This window comes from Typopeltis vanoorti, chromosome 10 (assembly GCF_054136105.1).
Source record: "Typopeltis vanoorti isolate ZY-2024b chromosome 10, IOZ_Tvanoo_1.0, whole genome shotgun sequence".
NCBI lineage: Eukaryota > Metazoa > Arthropoda > Arachnida > Uropygi > Thelyphonidae > Typopeltis > Typopeltis vanoorti.
The window spans coordinates 16,131,151-16,149,503 of record NC_143558.1 but is presented as its reverse complement, the minus strand read 5'-3'; the positions used below and the strand labels follow the sequence as shown (position 1 = coordinate 16,149,503).

General features: G+C 32.9%; 1 protein-coding gene across 1 annotated transcript in view; it reads right to left on the bottom strand.

The window, feature by feature from the left end:
- Window positions 1-18,353, bottom strand: part of LOC150102188 (nuclear RNA export factor 1-like) — a 195,317-nt gene that overhangs the window by 80,965 nt on the left and 95,999 nt on the right. The window contains exons 10-12 of the mRNA XM_090398890.1: window positions 17,192-17,280; window positions 6,771-6,878; window positions 3,548-3,657 (exon numbers count right to left, since the gene is read on the bottom strand). Coding sequence (XP_090255016.1) covers window positions 3,548-3,657; window positions 6,771-6,878; window positions 17,192-17,280 — 307 coding nt within the window. The remainder of the gene's footprint in view (window positions 1-3,547; window positions 3,658-6,770; window positions 6,879-17,191; window positions 17,281-18,353) is intronic.

Here is an 18,353-nt window from a genome sequence, read left to right as displayed (position 1 = left end):
TGCACAAACAGTCAAACCATCATCCAGCTCAACAGTATGGTATCCTAAAAACACTAATCACAGAGCTAGTTATTTGTTTTAATTACAATGCTCTTACTGCTAAACTGACTCACATCACAGCTTCCCTTTTTAACGAATGGCTATAATATATCCCCGTAGAATAGAAAAAAATATTAAATGCTCCTCAGAAATCCCTTCCACTGCCTGCCACACAAGACTACAGCTACACTGTTACCATCCCATACATTCAAGGCACATCTGAAAAGATATCTAGAGTGCTTAATAAATATCAGTTATGCACCATATTTAGACCTTATGTCAAACTGGCAACTCTCATCCATTCCTAAGGACAAACTCTCTTCTTTATCACAACCAGGAGTTTATGAAGTGCCCTGTTCTTGTGACCTGGCTTACTATGGACAGAAGAACTGTTGACATCTGCCTTTGTGAATATAAAAAATACACCCGCCACTATTGTTATGGCAAGCCAGGTCTAGCAGACCATGCCTTGGATATCCCTTCATAGAGGATCAATTGGAAGAAAACAAAAGTGCTACACAGAAATCATTATAAGTCAGAAGATTGTTTTTGTGTTTTTGGAATCAACTGAAGCTTTAAAACATACTCCAAACCTCAAAAAGTATGGCTGTATAAATTTATCAAAAAATTTGGGAGACAGTCATTTTAAGATTTAATTAATACTTGTTTTCTCTCTTTTTCCAACATAGGTGGTGCCTCATTAGGACCTTAATTCTTTGTATTGTCCATTTCAATTTTTTAAACTAGTCCCACAGTTAGACCAAATTGTTACTGTTTTGCATATTGTGACAAACTGTTTTTGTGCTCTGTAAATGCTGGATATAATACTAGCAAAATATCAGCAAATAAGTTGATAAATATTGGTTATTTTTTTTTTTATCATTCTATGTTGTCATCAATACCATGAAAATAAATTAACAATCAGTAGGGAAGTTGATCATCTCAGGTGATTTGAATGCAAAGAGAATTAAAACAGAAGGACAATAAACACCTAGAGATAAAGTTCTATTGACAACTGAAAAGCAGTTGTTGTATCATGTTGTATTACAACCTGTTGTCCTTGAGGTGGCACATCATGGCAATAAAAATAGAAAGGAAAACGTATGTCCTTACAGAAACAAGACTTGAAAAAAGTAAAAATCAATAGAAGCATTTAAAAACAAAACAAATGAAAAATTAATAATAACAAGACACAAAAGCAAAAACTTAACAGGCACACAAAATTTAAAGGAAAAGCTGCAGAATTTATGTAGAGCAATACTAAAGATAAGATAAAATTATTTTATATGGTTCTGAAGAATACAAAAAATAATACCAATCTAAAGCATATTAAAGGGCTAGATGGGGGAATGATGACAAAGAATGATATTGTGAGTAGGCTGAGTATATTTCACAATTACTGAGACTGAAATAGAATTGGATTTAGTTTGTGTTACTTAGAATTAACACCAAACATTCATGCCACAGGGTCAGGGTATTGTGTATGTTCACAGGTTGGTATGTCAATTTTCTAAGAGGAAAAATCCTTTTGCCACTGTCTGATTAGCCAAATCAGTATCGGTTACTAAAATCAGAAAAGGAAGAGTGTGAAGTCTTGAGAACATATTAAAGAAAAGGGATGCAGCTATTCAAAAGGTAATGTAAAAGTAATTATGAATGTATCCTTCCACTTTTCATATTAATATTTGATTTATTTTCTGTATTTGTATTTAAAATATAATGGGTAATATCACTTGGTTGCACTGTTGCCATTCAGCATGTAATATAAAATTGGAAACATCTTATTATGCCTAGATACTAGACAACCCGAAGGAGGATGCATTTTTATTGACAGCCATCTTATGCAATTTAAGGAACTTGACTATTACTCTTTACTAACACTTAAGTAATTAAGCCCATGGGTTTAACATACTTAAATGTTAGGTAGAGTGTCATTTATGCCTTCCAAATATAAATAAATGGTCTTCCCTGTCTAGTCCTTCAAGCTTTGTATTGCCAATTAGAAAAAAGCAAATGAGAAAGGCCTATTGTTTATCCTCCATTCACTTGCATTCTATATCTGAATGCCATATTTTTCCATTTTTAGGAACACTGTCATATTCTAGAGCGTTACTCTGCATTCTTTATATTTCAACTTCATATAGTCTGACTTCCTTTAACTCCACTTTTATTCACAATTTTCACAACATTATTCACAATATATATATATATATATATATATATATATATATATAAATATTTACATGGTCTTTCTGTAAACATGATTACTTAACTTTGCACCAGCAGTTCTCAGTATCATTACTGTTATTCATATTTAAAAACATGTCAAAATATACTGCCCAAACCCCATGTTTAGTGTTGCATTTAATTCAAATTTCTACTGACTGCTTTTGAATGAGCAATATGTGCATGCTAACTGCAGACAGATGAAATGTCTGTATAATTATAGACACTCCCCCCCCCCCCTTTTTTTTTTTTATTTGACTTGAATTTTGGTATTCAAAACTATTCCAATATTTATTTATGAATTGCTACTGGGTTCCACAGATCCCAGTAGCAATTACTTAACATATACTGAAAAGTTTAAATAACACACTTGAATAAGAGAATATGTTAAACTTTCCCACATAATATGAACAGCTGTAATGCTGTCTCACTATAAATAAAATCAAGACAGAAGTGTTAATTCAGACTTCTGAAGCAATTCCAAGATTGAATTTGGCATAAAACATTAAAATGCAAAGCATCAGGGAAAAAAAAAGGCAATTGTTCCCTATATAATCGTGCTTTATAAATTCCTAATACTGTATTAGGAATTTATAAAGAAACAAATAGAAGTGCAAAACAGATGATTCACATAATGGACAAGGTGAATTCCCCACTTGCTTATTGCTGAGATAACAGTCAGTGTCAAGTATTAAAACTTTCTTAAAGTAAAATTTTTCTTTGAATAAATGTTAATTTCATTTAAACATGAATGAAGAATTAACTCAGTGTTTCTCAAAATCCGAGTACAAAAGAACCTTAAAATGTTTGAGAGAAAAAGAAGAGATAAGAAATGTGCAAATATTCTCAGATTAATTACCTCTCAAGTCATGATTTCCTGCACATGGTATTTTCAATAGGTGCAAACATGTTTTTTCTGTTGACTGATGAAAGGTTATATCACTCAACTATATCACAATCATCACGGAAAGGCAAGCCCAGAACTAAATTAATTAAATTCAGTTCACAATTATTAAAACTGCATGTATAACAACATTTAAGTTTTTACTTTCAAGATATGAAGAAGAACTCTGCAGTTACCAGCTTGAGATCAGCTAATTCAGCAAAGAATCAATCATGCAACGTATTCCTCAGTCTTCATATGCCATTTCTCACAGCTAAAACTTCCTCACAGAATTTTAGTGCAAATGCATTCAAATTTATTTTAAAAATCCAGATGAGATTCATATGATATGAGAAAAATATTTTTCTTTCAAGTTTCAAAGGAACAGTACATTCTCACCTGATATATGAAGTCTGGTCAGAAAAGCGGTCACAAAGAGGATTACCATCTAAAATCAATTCTTCTAAAGCAAGACCTTTTAAATGATCCAATTCTGACACAGCTGACAACTATAATTAAAAAACTGAATGTTATAATTAACATTTACTAATTAAATTATAAAATAAGGTTAGAAAAATCAATATATATATATATATATATATATATATATATATCAAATATTTTAATCAAATGCTTCTTTCATCAATGATAATTGCAGCTAAATATTTGGTAAGGCTTCATATTGTCAATTCAATTTAAAGGAAACTTCCTAAGTTCACTATATCATCTTCAGGTATATAACATGAAGGGGGTGTGCTGGAGAATCCAAAATGATTACTATTTAATGTGAAACTATCTTCTTACATATCCTAACTGCTGATTTAAAACTTAACTGTAAGTTCATTATATAATTTCTAAAAATAACCAGATCTGCAACTTTAAAGAGAGAACAATTAAGAAATTACCTGATTTGGAATTGGCAAAATCAGGTTGATTTTAATTTACTTGAATTACTTTTTCTTTTATTTTCTAATTTTAATTCTCTTTAATTGTACTTTTGGAGTTTTTATGCAAAGTAAGATATTCCTAGATCTCTCTATCCCAATTATAATATATCAAGTCTTATTCCTTCAAGCCCAAGGAATAAGCTCAGTCTTAAACAAAGCAAAACAACATGGTATTTATAAGCAAGTTAATGATTAATTGCATAACTTTCAACTTAAAACTGCATAAATTTAAAAATAAAATGCAACAAGATGAAATCAATATTGTGCAACTGATATAACAATGCTAAGAAGGCTTATCTAAAGCAAAAATGAATATATCAATCTTAACTAGTTACAGTAATCAGGAGTACTTATAAGATTTCTGTACTGCTGATATTTTGATGCTTGATATGGTTTCTCTTTTAACTAATATTCAACTGCCAGATACATCGAAATGATGCAGATTTTCCTTCTGAGATTATTAAATTACCATATTTGCTGGCGTATAAGACCCCCCCCCTTTGTTGTACACATTTTTTAGGAAAAAATCTTTATCCAAGTTCTTATCATTTTTTCAGTTGCAGGTGGCCCGAAATGTCTCTGCAGCCCTGTTTCCATGTTCTTTAGCATACGCAATCACATGTAGCTTATATGCATTATTGTAGCAATACTGACGTTTTTCAGCCATATTTTGCCAAGAAATTTAAACAAAATTTAACAGCAGAAATTTTTCACCATTCACAACTGCTACAACAATTGGAAAGTTTAAATGAACAGTAACACAGCTGTGATCGTCGATGACAGCGCATGCACATCCACTGAACTGTACGTAACTGGAATGCTCTCACACACCACAAGGAAGCAAGAAAGAAATTGCGCAACCCGGAACAGAGAAAATTTCCAGAAATGAAAGTCATAAAAAAATGAGTATCGGCACATAAAATGCACTCTGTTTTTCAGACCTATTTTCAGAGGGGAAAAAGTGCATCTTATATTCCGGCAAATACGGTATTTGACTGCACTATAGTTATCATAACTGTCAGAAAAGACTTTATGAACACCACGAAGAATGGATTCTCCAATCCCTCCTACTCTTTTTCACTACTACTGCATGAAAATCAGCATTCTGAGCAACATTATTCAGAATAATGTTGCTCAGAATTCTGTGATGACATATTTGCAGTTTGAAATTTTTGTTGTGAGATTGATTATATTTTCCTGCAAAAAATTAATTTCATCCATTAAAGCAAGAAATTCAGTATTATTAGCAGTTAGTGATATTAGAAACCAATAATAGCTTTCCTTTCCTAGATTCACTTAAGACAACAGATGGAGGTTTAGTTTTCAATCTACAGAAAGAAAATCAACACAGAAAAGTACAATACTATGCCCAATCACCACCCTTCTCAAAAACCTTGTGCAATAAAAATTTTGATTCATTGTGCACACATTATGCTTCGGTGATGCTCTTTAACAAGAAACATAGCATATCAATTTTATATTTCTCTCTACAATGGCAATAACTGATCTCACCACTGAGATAACTATTTATAACTCTGACATTCATTCTCTGCAAATGAACATTTTTAGAGTTTGCATTTCTTATATCAAATGTTTATTGGTAAAACTATCCAAGGCCTCCATGTATACATTTTAAGTCTCCTTCCTGATTCACAAATTAGTGACATTCTACACATTCTGAAAGATTTCGCCCCCCACCCCCAGGAGTACACTAAGTACTATGCTCTCTTATGTTCTTTTATATTATGGACAGACAGGAAATGATGAGCAATTATAAAATTAGAAGAAATTTCATAAAATTCTGGGAGTTGGACAAATTGGATCTTGCATATTGTATCTACAAGATGCAGCATTCATTAGTAGGACAGAAGTGTTACATATAAGCCATTTTCATATTTTCAAGATCACTGAAAAAAAAAAAAAAAATAATAAAGAAATAAAGAAAATAAACAATTGTGGAGGTCTGATATATCAGACTAACCTAAATTGGAATGACTACCTCAAACTTTCCAGGTTTGGATTATCGTGCTAAATATTCCTTGCAAAAGTAACTATTTTTCAATGCATACTACATTGAAAATGACCAGTAAACTACATCAAACAATTTCATCATCATTAAGTTCCTAATATGTGCTTTCAAAGGGTTTCAACAGGATACATGACAGTACTAATTTCTTATCAATAATCTTGATTTCGAGAAATCATGACATGTAATAGAAATCACTATTACATGTCAACACTTCAATATTGTCGTATTCAGTCTTCTAGGACACTTCTGACTGAATCAATCCACCTAGATCTTAGTCTACCTCTGGGACTTTTTCTTGTAACCAATATACCAAGCATCTGTTTTACCTTTTCTCTCTCATTCTGTTTAAGTGACCATATCACCTTAGACCAACTCTGCTTAAAAATTTTGTCTTCATTAAAGACTTATGTATTTGTTCCACCTAGTCATCATTCCCAGAATAATTACTTTTCCTAATAAATTATATAAGTCATGCTTAAGAATCAATATTTCAGTGCTTAATGAATACTTAAAGTGCAATATTTAATGCACTTTAAGTATTCTAACATCAAAACATGCACAAAATGATTCAATTATGAAACATACAACATAATGATTGATTATAGTGTATACTCAATACAAAACATAGCAAATGTAATTTAAATACCTTATTAGTCTTCAAACTGACAAACTTCAAGAACTTACAAACAGGAACTAAGGATGACAAAGATTCTAGAGTAGCAAGTTTATTACTTGATAAATCTAAATGCTGGACCTAGACATAATGCAAATTGAAAATAAGTGTAAGTTTGCATAAATTTTAACTCTTCACATCAGCTATTTTAACATAATTATGTATTGGCAACTTATGGGATAGCACTAATTGAAGAGTACTATTAACAAAAACATGGAAAAAATTAATTAGCAACAAAAAATAACTTGGTTGTATTTAGATTACTTATTATAATCACCAAGTTAAAACTCACTTTCTTCTAACAGACATAGCAAAAGCAATCATGATTACAATCCAAAAAGATAGGCATCAAACCATAAGACTTAAGAATATATGGAGCAGAATTCCATAGCATTATATATTCCATATATCTAATGCTATGGAATGCTACACCTCCAAAGAAAAATCAAAGAACAGACCATGTAAACCACAGCCTTCCTCAGGTTACGACTAAGGAAGTAAATTCTTGCACACCACATGGTGCAAGAATTCATTCTCTGCCATTAGTGTATAGTTCTGTTTTTTGTAATAAGGGTTATTTGTAAAAAATCTAAAGTCAAAAGTGTCATGTCATTATCACAATTATGCAATACAATAAACTAACTATATGCAAGGTTAGCCTAGTGGCTGTGCGCTTTGCAACCATATGCCTGGGGAAGGAATGTCCTAGGTTTTCGATTCCCATCGATGACGTGAGGAGTCAAAGGATCTTCCTCAGCCATAGCCAAGTTAGCCAGTCTTAGGCGTGGACAGTAGGGTTTTTTTCCCCAGTTTATCCTGGGGTTTTTCATTCAGCAAAGCAGGCAAACCGGTCTTGAGAATTCAACACTAAAGAACATAGGATACACTAGGGCATAGGGCTGACCACCTTATCCTGTGAACGGTCCGATGATTAATCCCATAACGCACCAATTAAAAATCAGAAAGCGGTCGTTTTTTTGCCAATTTTTTTATTCTTTATTTTCTTTATACACAAAAGAACATTAACAAATGTTGGAAAAAAACACAAAAAATGTCTAACTAAACTGCATCTACTTCGCTAAATCGAGTTAGTAAACAGTCAGTACACACATATCTTGTTTCTTTGCGAACCCTTTTATTGTGTTCATTCCTTTTTCTTGAGCCGAGGAAACACTGGCGAGTTGGATTTTCTTTCTTTTCTGTTGGTGGTATGAAAGATGGAAGATGTCATGCAGATAATCTCAGTGGTGTTGAGATATTTGATGGATGTCCACTTCTTGATTGTAGTTTTATATTTTTCGATGGAGAGTTCAATTACTTTGAGGCGAAAATCAAGTGAATCCATCTTACTGCTAGATTTCTGGTAAAGCACGAAAGCATTCCACGGTGCCAGGTCTAAGAGATGAAAGAAAATCTTTTTATAATACTTCTTACCTCTCTTTCTGGGTACAACATACGAAGACAGGTGTTGATCAACGCGATCAACACCACCCATGGTATGGTTGTAATCCAACACAAGTTGCGTTTTTTTTTTAACTCTTCCTTTGCGCGTCTCTATATCTACCACTGATGTAGTGTGAATGGTAAAGATAAGGAAGATATCATTCTTGTCCTTCCATTTCATTACACAAAATTTTCCCTCTCTGAAAACCAATTACTTCTCCAGTTTTCAATTTTTTATTCTTCAATTCTCTGGGTACTTCTTTTCGTGATGAGCGTAATGTTTCATAAACACCAGTCTTATTTATTATCAATAGATCCGCAAATCCAGGTGAATTATAGAAATTGTCCATAGTCAAACAATAACCTTTATTCAATAAAGGTTTCATCAAGGTCATCACTACTTGCGAAGACATTGGAAGATTGCTAAAATCTGCCCAGAATGGTATTCTTGTCAGTATAGATTATAAAATTATAGACATATCCACTTTGTGATTAACATAATAAGTATGTTTTTATGCCAAATCTGGCCCTTTTGAGAGGAATGTATCGCACCCAACACAGACGACCTTTATAAAGCAATAAACTTTCGTCAATAGTCACCAATTTCTCTAGGGTAATTGAATTGCCAAATTTTCTATTCAAATCTTCATAAATTGGCCAGATTTTGTTGAGTTTTGGGTGAGGGTGATTTGCTGGATCAAATTCATCATTTGAAAAATGTAGAAATTGTTTTATGGCCTCGAAGCGTTTCCCGCTCATACAATATAATATAATATTGTATATATAATAAAGGATTTTTTGTCCAATAATGACGGTATTCTGGTTTTCTTATTATATTTTGCAAAAGTACAACAGCCGAAAATACTCTGATTTCATTTGGATATGTGTCATACCAAGAAGTCTTTTCTTTACCACGGGTACGACTCCTCACATATCTATTTGTTTCATCCACAACACGGTGAATCAATTGCTCATCAAAAAAAAAAAGCTAGAAGAAACTTAGGCAGTTATAATCGTGGACAAAAAATGTGCAAATGCAAACGAAATAGCTGATACACGGCATTGCAACTTTTCTCGGCTGAAAGGAAATAGGCACGAAATTGTCTAGCATATATATTCAGTTGTATTTATATGTGAAATCAAAAATTCAGTTTCTTGGACCCGAGTTAACTCGGTTGAGTGCGTTAAGGGGTTAATAAACCCTCGACACTGCAAGGTAAAAGAGGGTAAAAAGAAGAATGAGATAAACTAACTATATCAATATAAACAACCCTAATTTTTGTAAATTATCCTGAAAGGACTATGAAAATATCTGAGCTATAAAAATTTTGCTTAGTGTGCACCTTTTTTTTTTTTTTTTTTTTTTTACACAAATGTGCATGTATTTGTATTCATGTACTTCCATAATTTAGTGTATGGAAGTACATGAATATAAATACATGCACATTCATGTAAAAAAGGTGCACACTAAGCAAAATTTTTATAGCTCAGATAGTTTGTATACACTGGTGTAGAGCAGAATCATGACTGAAAAAGGAACAAGTGGAAAAAGTGAATCGTATATAAACAGCAAAACTGATCTAAAATGAAAATTATAAAGAAAAAAATTACCTGTTAATTATCTTTTAAAAAATTATGCATCATGTACATACTACATGTACCGGCTGAATATTCAGAAGTTTTTGAAGCTAATTTTTGTGTGACAGCAAGTGTTAAAATTAAAATAAATTCCCCTTGAAATCGTCCTCGCCTCGTCAACATTTCCATGATAAAGCCCATTCCCGTCATTAACACAGTTATATACGATTGTCGCTCTTACACTCACATTCACACCATTCCTCCCTTTATAATTTAGTTTCCCTGACTCTCTGTGTTAGGTCTCAAACCAGTTTTTAGTTTTTCTAGACTCCTGATACCAAATGCATTCAGGTGTAGGCCATCCCTCTTATACAAATCCAATCTTCACTCAAACTCACTCCACACATCCATTCCTTCTACATAGCCTACGCATCGAATCTTTTGCCATCATAGCCCTTCTTTTTAATTCATTTTTATCATAGCGAGGTAAAATACTACCGATTTTCACTTTCTCACTCTTCCCTCTTGCCTCTTCCAACAACCCTTTCATGTTTTCTCTCATACTGAACTTATCACCAGTTAAATCGTTCGTACCTACTACAAAATACAATTTAGTTTACTTTTCTTTTCTGTTTTTGAATTACTTGCATTATATTTTAATTTTCGCTCCAGGAAAACTCAATGTACCATCATGGATACAAATCTGAAACATTCTAACTAACTAAAATAAAATTATAATATTGTTATCTTATTCCATGACTGACTATAAACGTACAGGTTGGACATAGATGGGAAATAACATAATTGGAGCAATCCAGCTTCAAATATAACACCACTGCATTCAGTTCCTCTCTTAAACATTATGGTTTTTCTATGGGTATTTTCTGGGAACAGCTCTGCTGAAATGGCAAACCAGTATTCCTCTACTTATGGGGGGAAGGCAGTACCAGTGATCAGCATCCATAACACATTTCTGCTTCTAAACTTACGAAACTAACTTCTCATCTTCTCTTTCCTTCTATCTCTTTGCTCATTAAGAGAGACTTCCTCATACCAATTTTTCTATTCCACAGACTACAACCTCCAGTTATTCAAGGAACACATAAACAGATTCCTTCTTTCTCCTTTGCATACATGGTACTGTTATGTTATAAGTTTTGCAATTTCTAGTGTGTAATAGATGTGTTGGAATCACTTTCTTTGTGGCTTGCATAATTTCAATCTTGTCTTAGTTGAGCATGTCTTTTTAGGTGCCCTAGTTATTGCTAGCTTGAGCAAATGAAACATTATATTTAGTTGAGTAATTAAAAACGATTATTGCATTTGTTTTTCTTTCTTCCACAGAAAAAAAAAATTGCCATGCTCTTACTGCTTATAACATAAAGAGAAAAAAGAAAAGGAAATTCCTACTGCAATGGTGCTTCAGTTGAAACCTTTTCAGTCCTGATTGAATTCTAAGTATCGTTCCCCACTATCTATAATGTTTTTGGATAGTGTGGGGCATGAATTTTTTTTTTTTTTAAATTGAGATAATTCAATCAATCCAAAACAGTTAATGCCTACAGCAGAAATACAGAATATTTATAGTTGGTTAGTTGGTTAACACCATGTAGATTTAAAGATAGTGAAATCAGGCACAGGCAATTTACTACAAAAAATAATCAAAGACTGCAGTTTTAAGAGGGGAGAAAAATCTTTTCAGATTAATCATCAAGACAAAGCATAGGTGTATGATAAAATCTAGAGACATCAAAAATACAATATAAAAAAGCCAGCAGAAACAGTTACTCCCCTTCCCCTAGGAAGTTGAAAAACTAAGAAGGGCGCTAAGAACTAAGATTTTGTTGGTAGAGAACAAATGCTAATGTAGATGGGAAAAAAAAAAAAGCACTTTCTTTAAGATTTATTTATCATGTTTACACCACAGAGTGTTAGATACATGTTATGCTGACTGCAGGAACTCATTTTACTGTATGTACTATGCCCCTTCTGTGCTGGGATGGGTGCATTTTCAGATAGTTTATGCACCATGTTAGTTTATTTGTGACTGTTGTAATGATTATAGAAAATCTGAAAAGCAGTCAAATTGATTTTCACACACACACACACACACACACACATCTTTATTTGGTTTCAATAAATCCTTTGGTTTCTGCATTATAAACAGGCATTACCAGGTAATCTTTGCAACTGCAAATTTAAAAGACGTTAGAACAAATGTATTGAGTTAGTACTGTGTTGGTGCCACCATAAAATTGTTTTGCTGAGTGTATGAAGTACAGCATCGGTGGGAGGGAATCTGTTTTTCTATTATGTAGACCTAATTTCATTCTAGTTGTTATCATCATCATCAAATTCCTCCCATGTATCAAAGGGTGTACAGGATATGATAGTATTACATGAAAAATTTACATCATTACTAACTTCCTATCTACAATTTTCCTCCAAATCAGTCTGTTACTTGTCAAGACTCCAATATTATCAGATCTTATATTTCTGTCGTCTAAGGCACTTTGTACCATATCAATCCACCTATATCTTGGTCTTCTTCTGGGTCGTTTTCCTGCCAACTTGGCAGAGAACACTTTATTTGCTAATTTTTCCTCGCCTATTCTGTTTAAGTGACCCACCTGAGATTAGCTCTGCTAACACATTCCTGGATGCTGACAATGTCTAGTTATATCCTAATATCCTCGTTTTTAATATGATATTGCCATTGATGCCATCTGTTCAGGCCTCTTATCTTTCTCAGGACTCACATATCTGTGGTCTCTAGTCTTTGGTCAAGTGGTTTACTTCTGATCCAGCTCTCAGATCCATAAGTTAAGACTGGATTGAATAATGTCTTGTATACAGCTAATTTAGTGTTCTGGCTAATTTCTTTCTTATTCCATATGAATTTATTCAATTGACTTCCCACCATACCAGCTTTGTTGATTCTGTTGTATATTTCCATATTTAATTTACCATCTTCATTAAAATTGTGTATAAGTAGGTGAAATGTTTTACTTGTTCCACAGGTTCTCCGTTCACAACACAATTGACATTTTCAACGGTTCTGCCTATTTTCATTGTCTTTGTCTTTTTATTGCTGACCTTCATACTATATCTATTACAGCAGTTATTCAATTTAGTCAGGGAATCTTGCAGACTTGTAGCAGATTTATTAATAAGTATAATTGTCCATAAAGCAAAGAGCTGACATTAACATCTCTAATTTTGATAACATGTCTAATACCACTTTCCTTCATAATGTGATCCATATAAATAATGAAAAACAAAGGGAATAATGTACATCCTTGTCTCACACCAGATTTAACATTAAACCATCTCCCTGTACTTCCTTCAATTCTAACTGCTGACTTACAACACAAATAAAGACTAAGTATTGCTTGATATAATGCCATATTGACACCATATAACTGTAGCGTATTGAATAGCTTCTCTCTTGGCACCTTGTCATATGCCTTTTCCAGATCTACAAAACTAAAATATAGATCTTTGTTATATTCCCATGCTTTCTCAACTATTTGTCATAAAGTGAAGATCTGATCCTGACAGCCTCTATTTGGCCTGAATCCAGCTTGTTCTCCACGAAGCTTCTCTTCCACAATTCTTCTCAACCGTTTCTCAAGTATACTTGCATAGATCATGCCAGTAACACTCAGTAGGGGAAATACCTCGGTAATTCTCACATTGTTTTATTTCCCTTTTTATATATGGGTACTATGAGAGCGCTACTCCAATCATCAGGAATTCATCCCTCTGTCCAAGCTCTCTGAACTATGCAGTGCAGCCACTGCACGACTTTTATACCACCATACATCAGCATTTCTGGTCGAATATCATCTACTCCAACTGCCTTTCCACATTTTAAGCTTTTAATGGCTTTTTCTACTTCAAGTATGAATATGTATTCCTGACTGTATGTCTGTTGAGTGTTTTTTGCCACCGTGCTATCACTGCTTGTTTCATTTAGCAATTTCTCGACGTAAATACTCCATACTTAAACAATAGCTTTTTTTCCAGTTTTCATGTCACCTTTATCATCTTAATCAAATAAATATTGAGAAGGTGGCTTGATATTTATTTTCTATGTTCTTGCCAAAGTCCTCCCATGACTTTTGTTTAGCTAGTTTTACACAGTGTTTAGCTTCCTTACATTTGTCTAGGTAAGAATACAGAACTAAGAGCACAAGCCGACTTATTTGCCAGAAACTTTTGATATGCTTTCTTCTTTTCCTTCACTGCCTCTTTAACTTCCTGTGTTCACCATGGAGTTCTAATTTTTCTATCCTTGCAAACAACCTCACCACATGCCTTTCTAGATGAATCAATCAAGGTTTTCTTCAAGGCTTGCCACTGAATCTCCAAGGTTTGGTTCCTATTCTCAAATTCTTTCATTTTTTTCTTCAATAATCTTTGTGTATTTTAGTCTACAGTTCACATCTGAGAGCTGCTCAACTTTTATTTGCTTTAAAACTTTCTTACATGTTATTCTTTTCAATATGAAATTCAATTTCATCCTGCTCAAGACGAAATAGTGATCATTCCCAATTTCAAATCCTCTGTACACTGTGGTGTCCTGCACCAGGGAGAAAACATCACTATCAACAATAACATAGTCAATGAGACTTTTCTTATTTCTTGCCTCTTCTCTCCATGTGAATTTGTGCACATTTTTATGTTGGAACATGGTGTTAGTAATAACTAGTCCATGTCCTGAACAGAAATCCAACAGATATTTGCCATTATTATTAGCTTTGCTCTTTTCTCCAAATTTTCCCAAAATATTTTTGTATGTCTGACAATCATTTCCTACTCTGCTATTTAGATTCCCAACAAGGACCAACTTTTCCTTTTTCGTTGTGTCAGATGCTTTCTCTAAAGCATTAAAAAATTCATCCACTTCTACCTTAGTAGAACATTCTGTGGGACCATAGGCACAAATGAGTCTCATTGTCCAGTTCCATATTCTGATATTTGTCTACATCACTCTACTTGAGACTGCCTACCATTCAAGAAGATTAGCCTCATTTAGTGTTGAATACTAAGGCTACTCCTTTTCCTTGGTTGTCATTGCCTGAATATAACATTGTGTATTTATTGCTCAGAAAGATCTCACCAGTATTTGTCTTTTTTGTTTCAGTCACCCCTATTATATCAATTTGGTATCTTATCTAATTCCCCAGCTAGCTCCATTTCTTTGCCATTCAGTCTTCTTATGTTGACAGTACTGATTTTTAACTCTGGTGATATTGAGTTGGGGTGTTTTTTTAGATTTGTTCTAGTAGTTGACTTTTCGCTGTTCACCCTGGTTTCCTGGTGAAAACAACGGGGGGCCTTGTTTAACTGGGCGACGCCCCATCTGGCATGAAATTTTGTCATGTTGTACCATCATTTCCTATTTTGGTTTAAGCCAATAAGAACACAATTTGGTCGGCTAATCCCAAATTGCCAGCCCATCCTCGTCCGTTCAGTATCCAGGTAGATACCCAACAGGGTGCACCATGAGAAGGTGAGGATTGAACATTAGGTCAGAAGCCCTGGTCGGTTCTCCGCATTCCTTTAAAGGCAATGTGGAAGTCTCAGTTATACAGCTTTGACTCTTAAGCACCCCTCATTCTAGTTGTCTCTAAATATAATAGATGGACTGTAAATGTGGCCATACTGCATTTAGTGATACAATAAAACTACTTGTTTTGCTTGTGTCTGTTGAATAATGTATAATAAAAATGTATCCTATGTATTATAAGAAGAGGACCACGTATGTTGATCTCTCACAAAATACTCGCCTATGTAGGATATCTATGATTGCTAAGACAGAAAAACAGAGCCTCCTGACAAAAAACCTTGTGATTTCAAGGTAGAATCTGCAATCAGGGTGATAATTCTGATGATCTGAAATTATTTATGTACATTACAATGTAAATAGTGTATACTGATGATCAGTGAATAAAAGAAAATTCTTAGAAAGCAAAGCAAAATATAAATAAATACAATACACATAAAGCACACAACAAACTGTACAAGATGATTTGCTGCTCTATCAACTCGCACATATTTATCTAGGTGTGGTGGGTATTGCTGCCATGCGTAGATGAATTACCTGATCAACATTATTAGTGCAATGGATAATAATCTCCTCCATAGTTATTTGCTAAGCTACCAATGCATGCAAATGCTATTTAATATTGGTTAGTTATTTATATTTCGTAATAAATATCTTCGTTGAAAGTTTTTTCACTTGGTTATATTATAAATATAAATAAAAGATACCAAGAAATTATATACTTGGTTTTAATTCATTATCCAAGTGTAAGAAGACAAAGTTTGTGCCTGAAGTATCTTTCAGGACTAGGGTAATTCATGGCAAAGGTATTATAAGTTCTCTCTTACACTTGGATAATGGATTAAAACCAAGTATATAATTTCTTGGTATCTTTTATTTATATTTATAATATATAACCAAGTGAAAAACTTTCAACGAAGATATTTATTACGTATATTTTTAATAAAATATACCAATTTCTTGCTATATTTTATTTATAACACATATCTTTCTTTCTCCTCATAAGTTTTTTGTTCTTTTTTTTTTTTTTTTTTTTTTAAATTATACTTATCATATATGCCAACATGCATGTCTAGATTTCAGAGCATCACATGTAATTTGCTCTGCCCTAGCAACTTATTGGACACAAATATAATAATACAACAATATAAATTATTAATAATTCATTTGCTAGCAATGAAATTACTTCTGTTCACATCTGCCCTTTCTTGCCCTTATATCTGCCATTTTCATATGGCTTATTAATGATGATTCAATAGACAGTTGAACAATTGATTCAACTGTCTATTGCTCACAGTTAACGCGACTGGCCCATGCAATTAGCACAAAACGCCCTGAATTGGCAAATATTTACACATTTTAATAATTTAAATATACCAACCAAATATAGCATTCTTCTTAATTATTTTCTAATATATCCTGAAACAAATGCATTCCCTCCTCAATGTGGATTTGGTTACAATTGAAGAACATATCACAATATGTGATGGCCAACATGCAAACAGCAAATTGTAGCAAGGCGAAATGTATAATCTTATCCCATCTGATTGTCAACGTGATGGTGACAGAAACCCACTAGCTCTAGCACGTGCTATTACAACATGTTATTAAGGGCTGGAGGATATGTCCAGCATAGCTTCTGGACATATCCTTGAGCAGAATTTATCTGAAAGTTTATTGGCACAATCACAAGTGTCAATCTAGTAAAATAATTCTAGATAATTACTTTTAAGATAATCTTTAAAATGATTAAACACAAGTAAATACATATATTCTATTAAATATTACAGTAGAACCATACCTCAGGAATGTGTTCTTTGATAATTCTGACCACCATATTCATCACACCTGCTCTTGCAAGAGGAACATATATACCATCTGAGAGCAAATCTATTGGTGGAAAAAAATGACAAACTGCTTTCTAAAATCCATTAGTAATACATTTTAAAAATGTAATTTATGTTAATTTATTTTAGCTTTAAGTAGCTATCATATATTTTATATATGAATATAATGCAACCTTTTTAGATGTGTTTCACAAAATGTATAAGCAACCATTAGCTATATGTTTGCTTTATTTGTCACAAATAAAGCCACACGAATAAAGTAGGATACATTTCACATTTGCTTTCTTGTGTAGTAATGACATCATCCAATGTCACAGTAAAACCAAGAGATGATTTTGGCTTACTAAACCAAAATCTCAATTTAGCTACACAAATTTCACTGAAATTTCGTATCTGAAAGCATTACAAAAATTGGTGAGGTGAACTGAATTTTGCTGGAAATTGAATCATTTGTGTGGAAATGGGAGAAACATTTTGAAACAATGAAGTCATAACTGTTTAAAATAACTTTTGAATATTTTGGCATTAAGAATCATAATGAAAATTTTTCACAGCATTTCATTTTGTGATTAAACCAGACTGCTTGCAAGAGTAAAAACATTTTAAAAAGAAGCAATTTCTATGCAGAATTCAATCATTTAGTACTTAGAATCTATTAAAATGAACTAAACCAAAACTGAGATTTTGGTTTAGTAAGCCAAAATCATCTCTTGGTTCTACTTTGACATTGGATGATCTCATTACTACACAAGAAAGCAAATGTGAAATGTATCCTTCTACTTTATTCGTGTGTCTGTGGCCTCAAATTATCACAAAATTAATTTATTGACATCCTTCTTAGCAGAGAATGAAAACTATTGTATGAAAATCAGTGTTCTCTCACACACACACAAAGCAGATAACCATTTACTTTCTGAAGACAATATGAAAATTTTCAACTTTAATTACAATCTCTTTAATATTCATGTAATTATGATATAGACAACTTATCAGCCATCATATTTAGCAGAAATGGTCATCACATAGATGCCATAAAACAAGTGTAATTTCAATTAAGTAGATTGTAATTTCATGCAATCTATTGGGTTGGCAAATAAGTTCGTTCGGCTTTTTGCA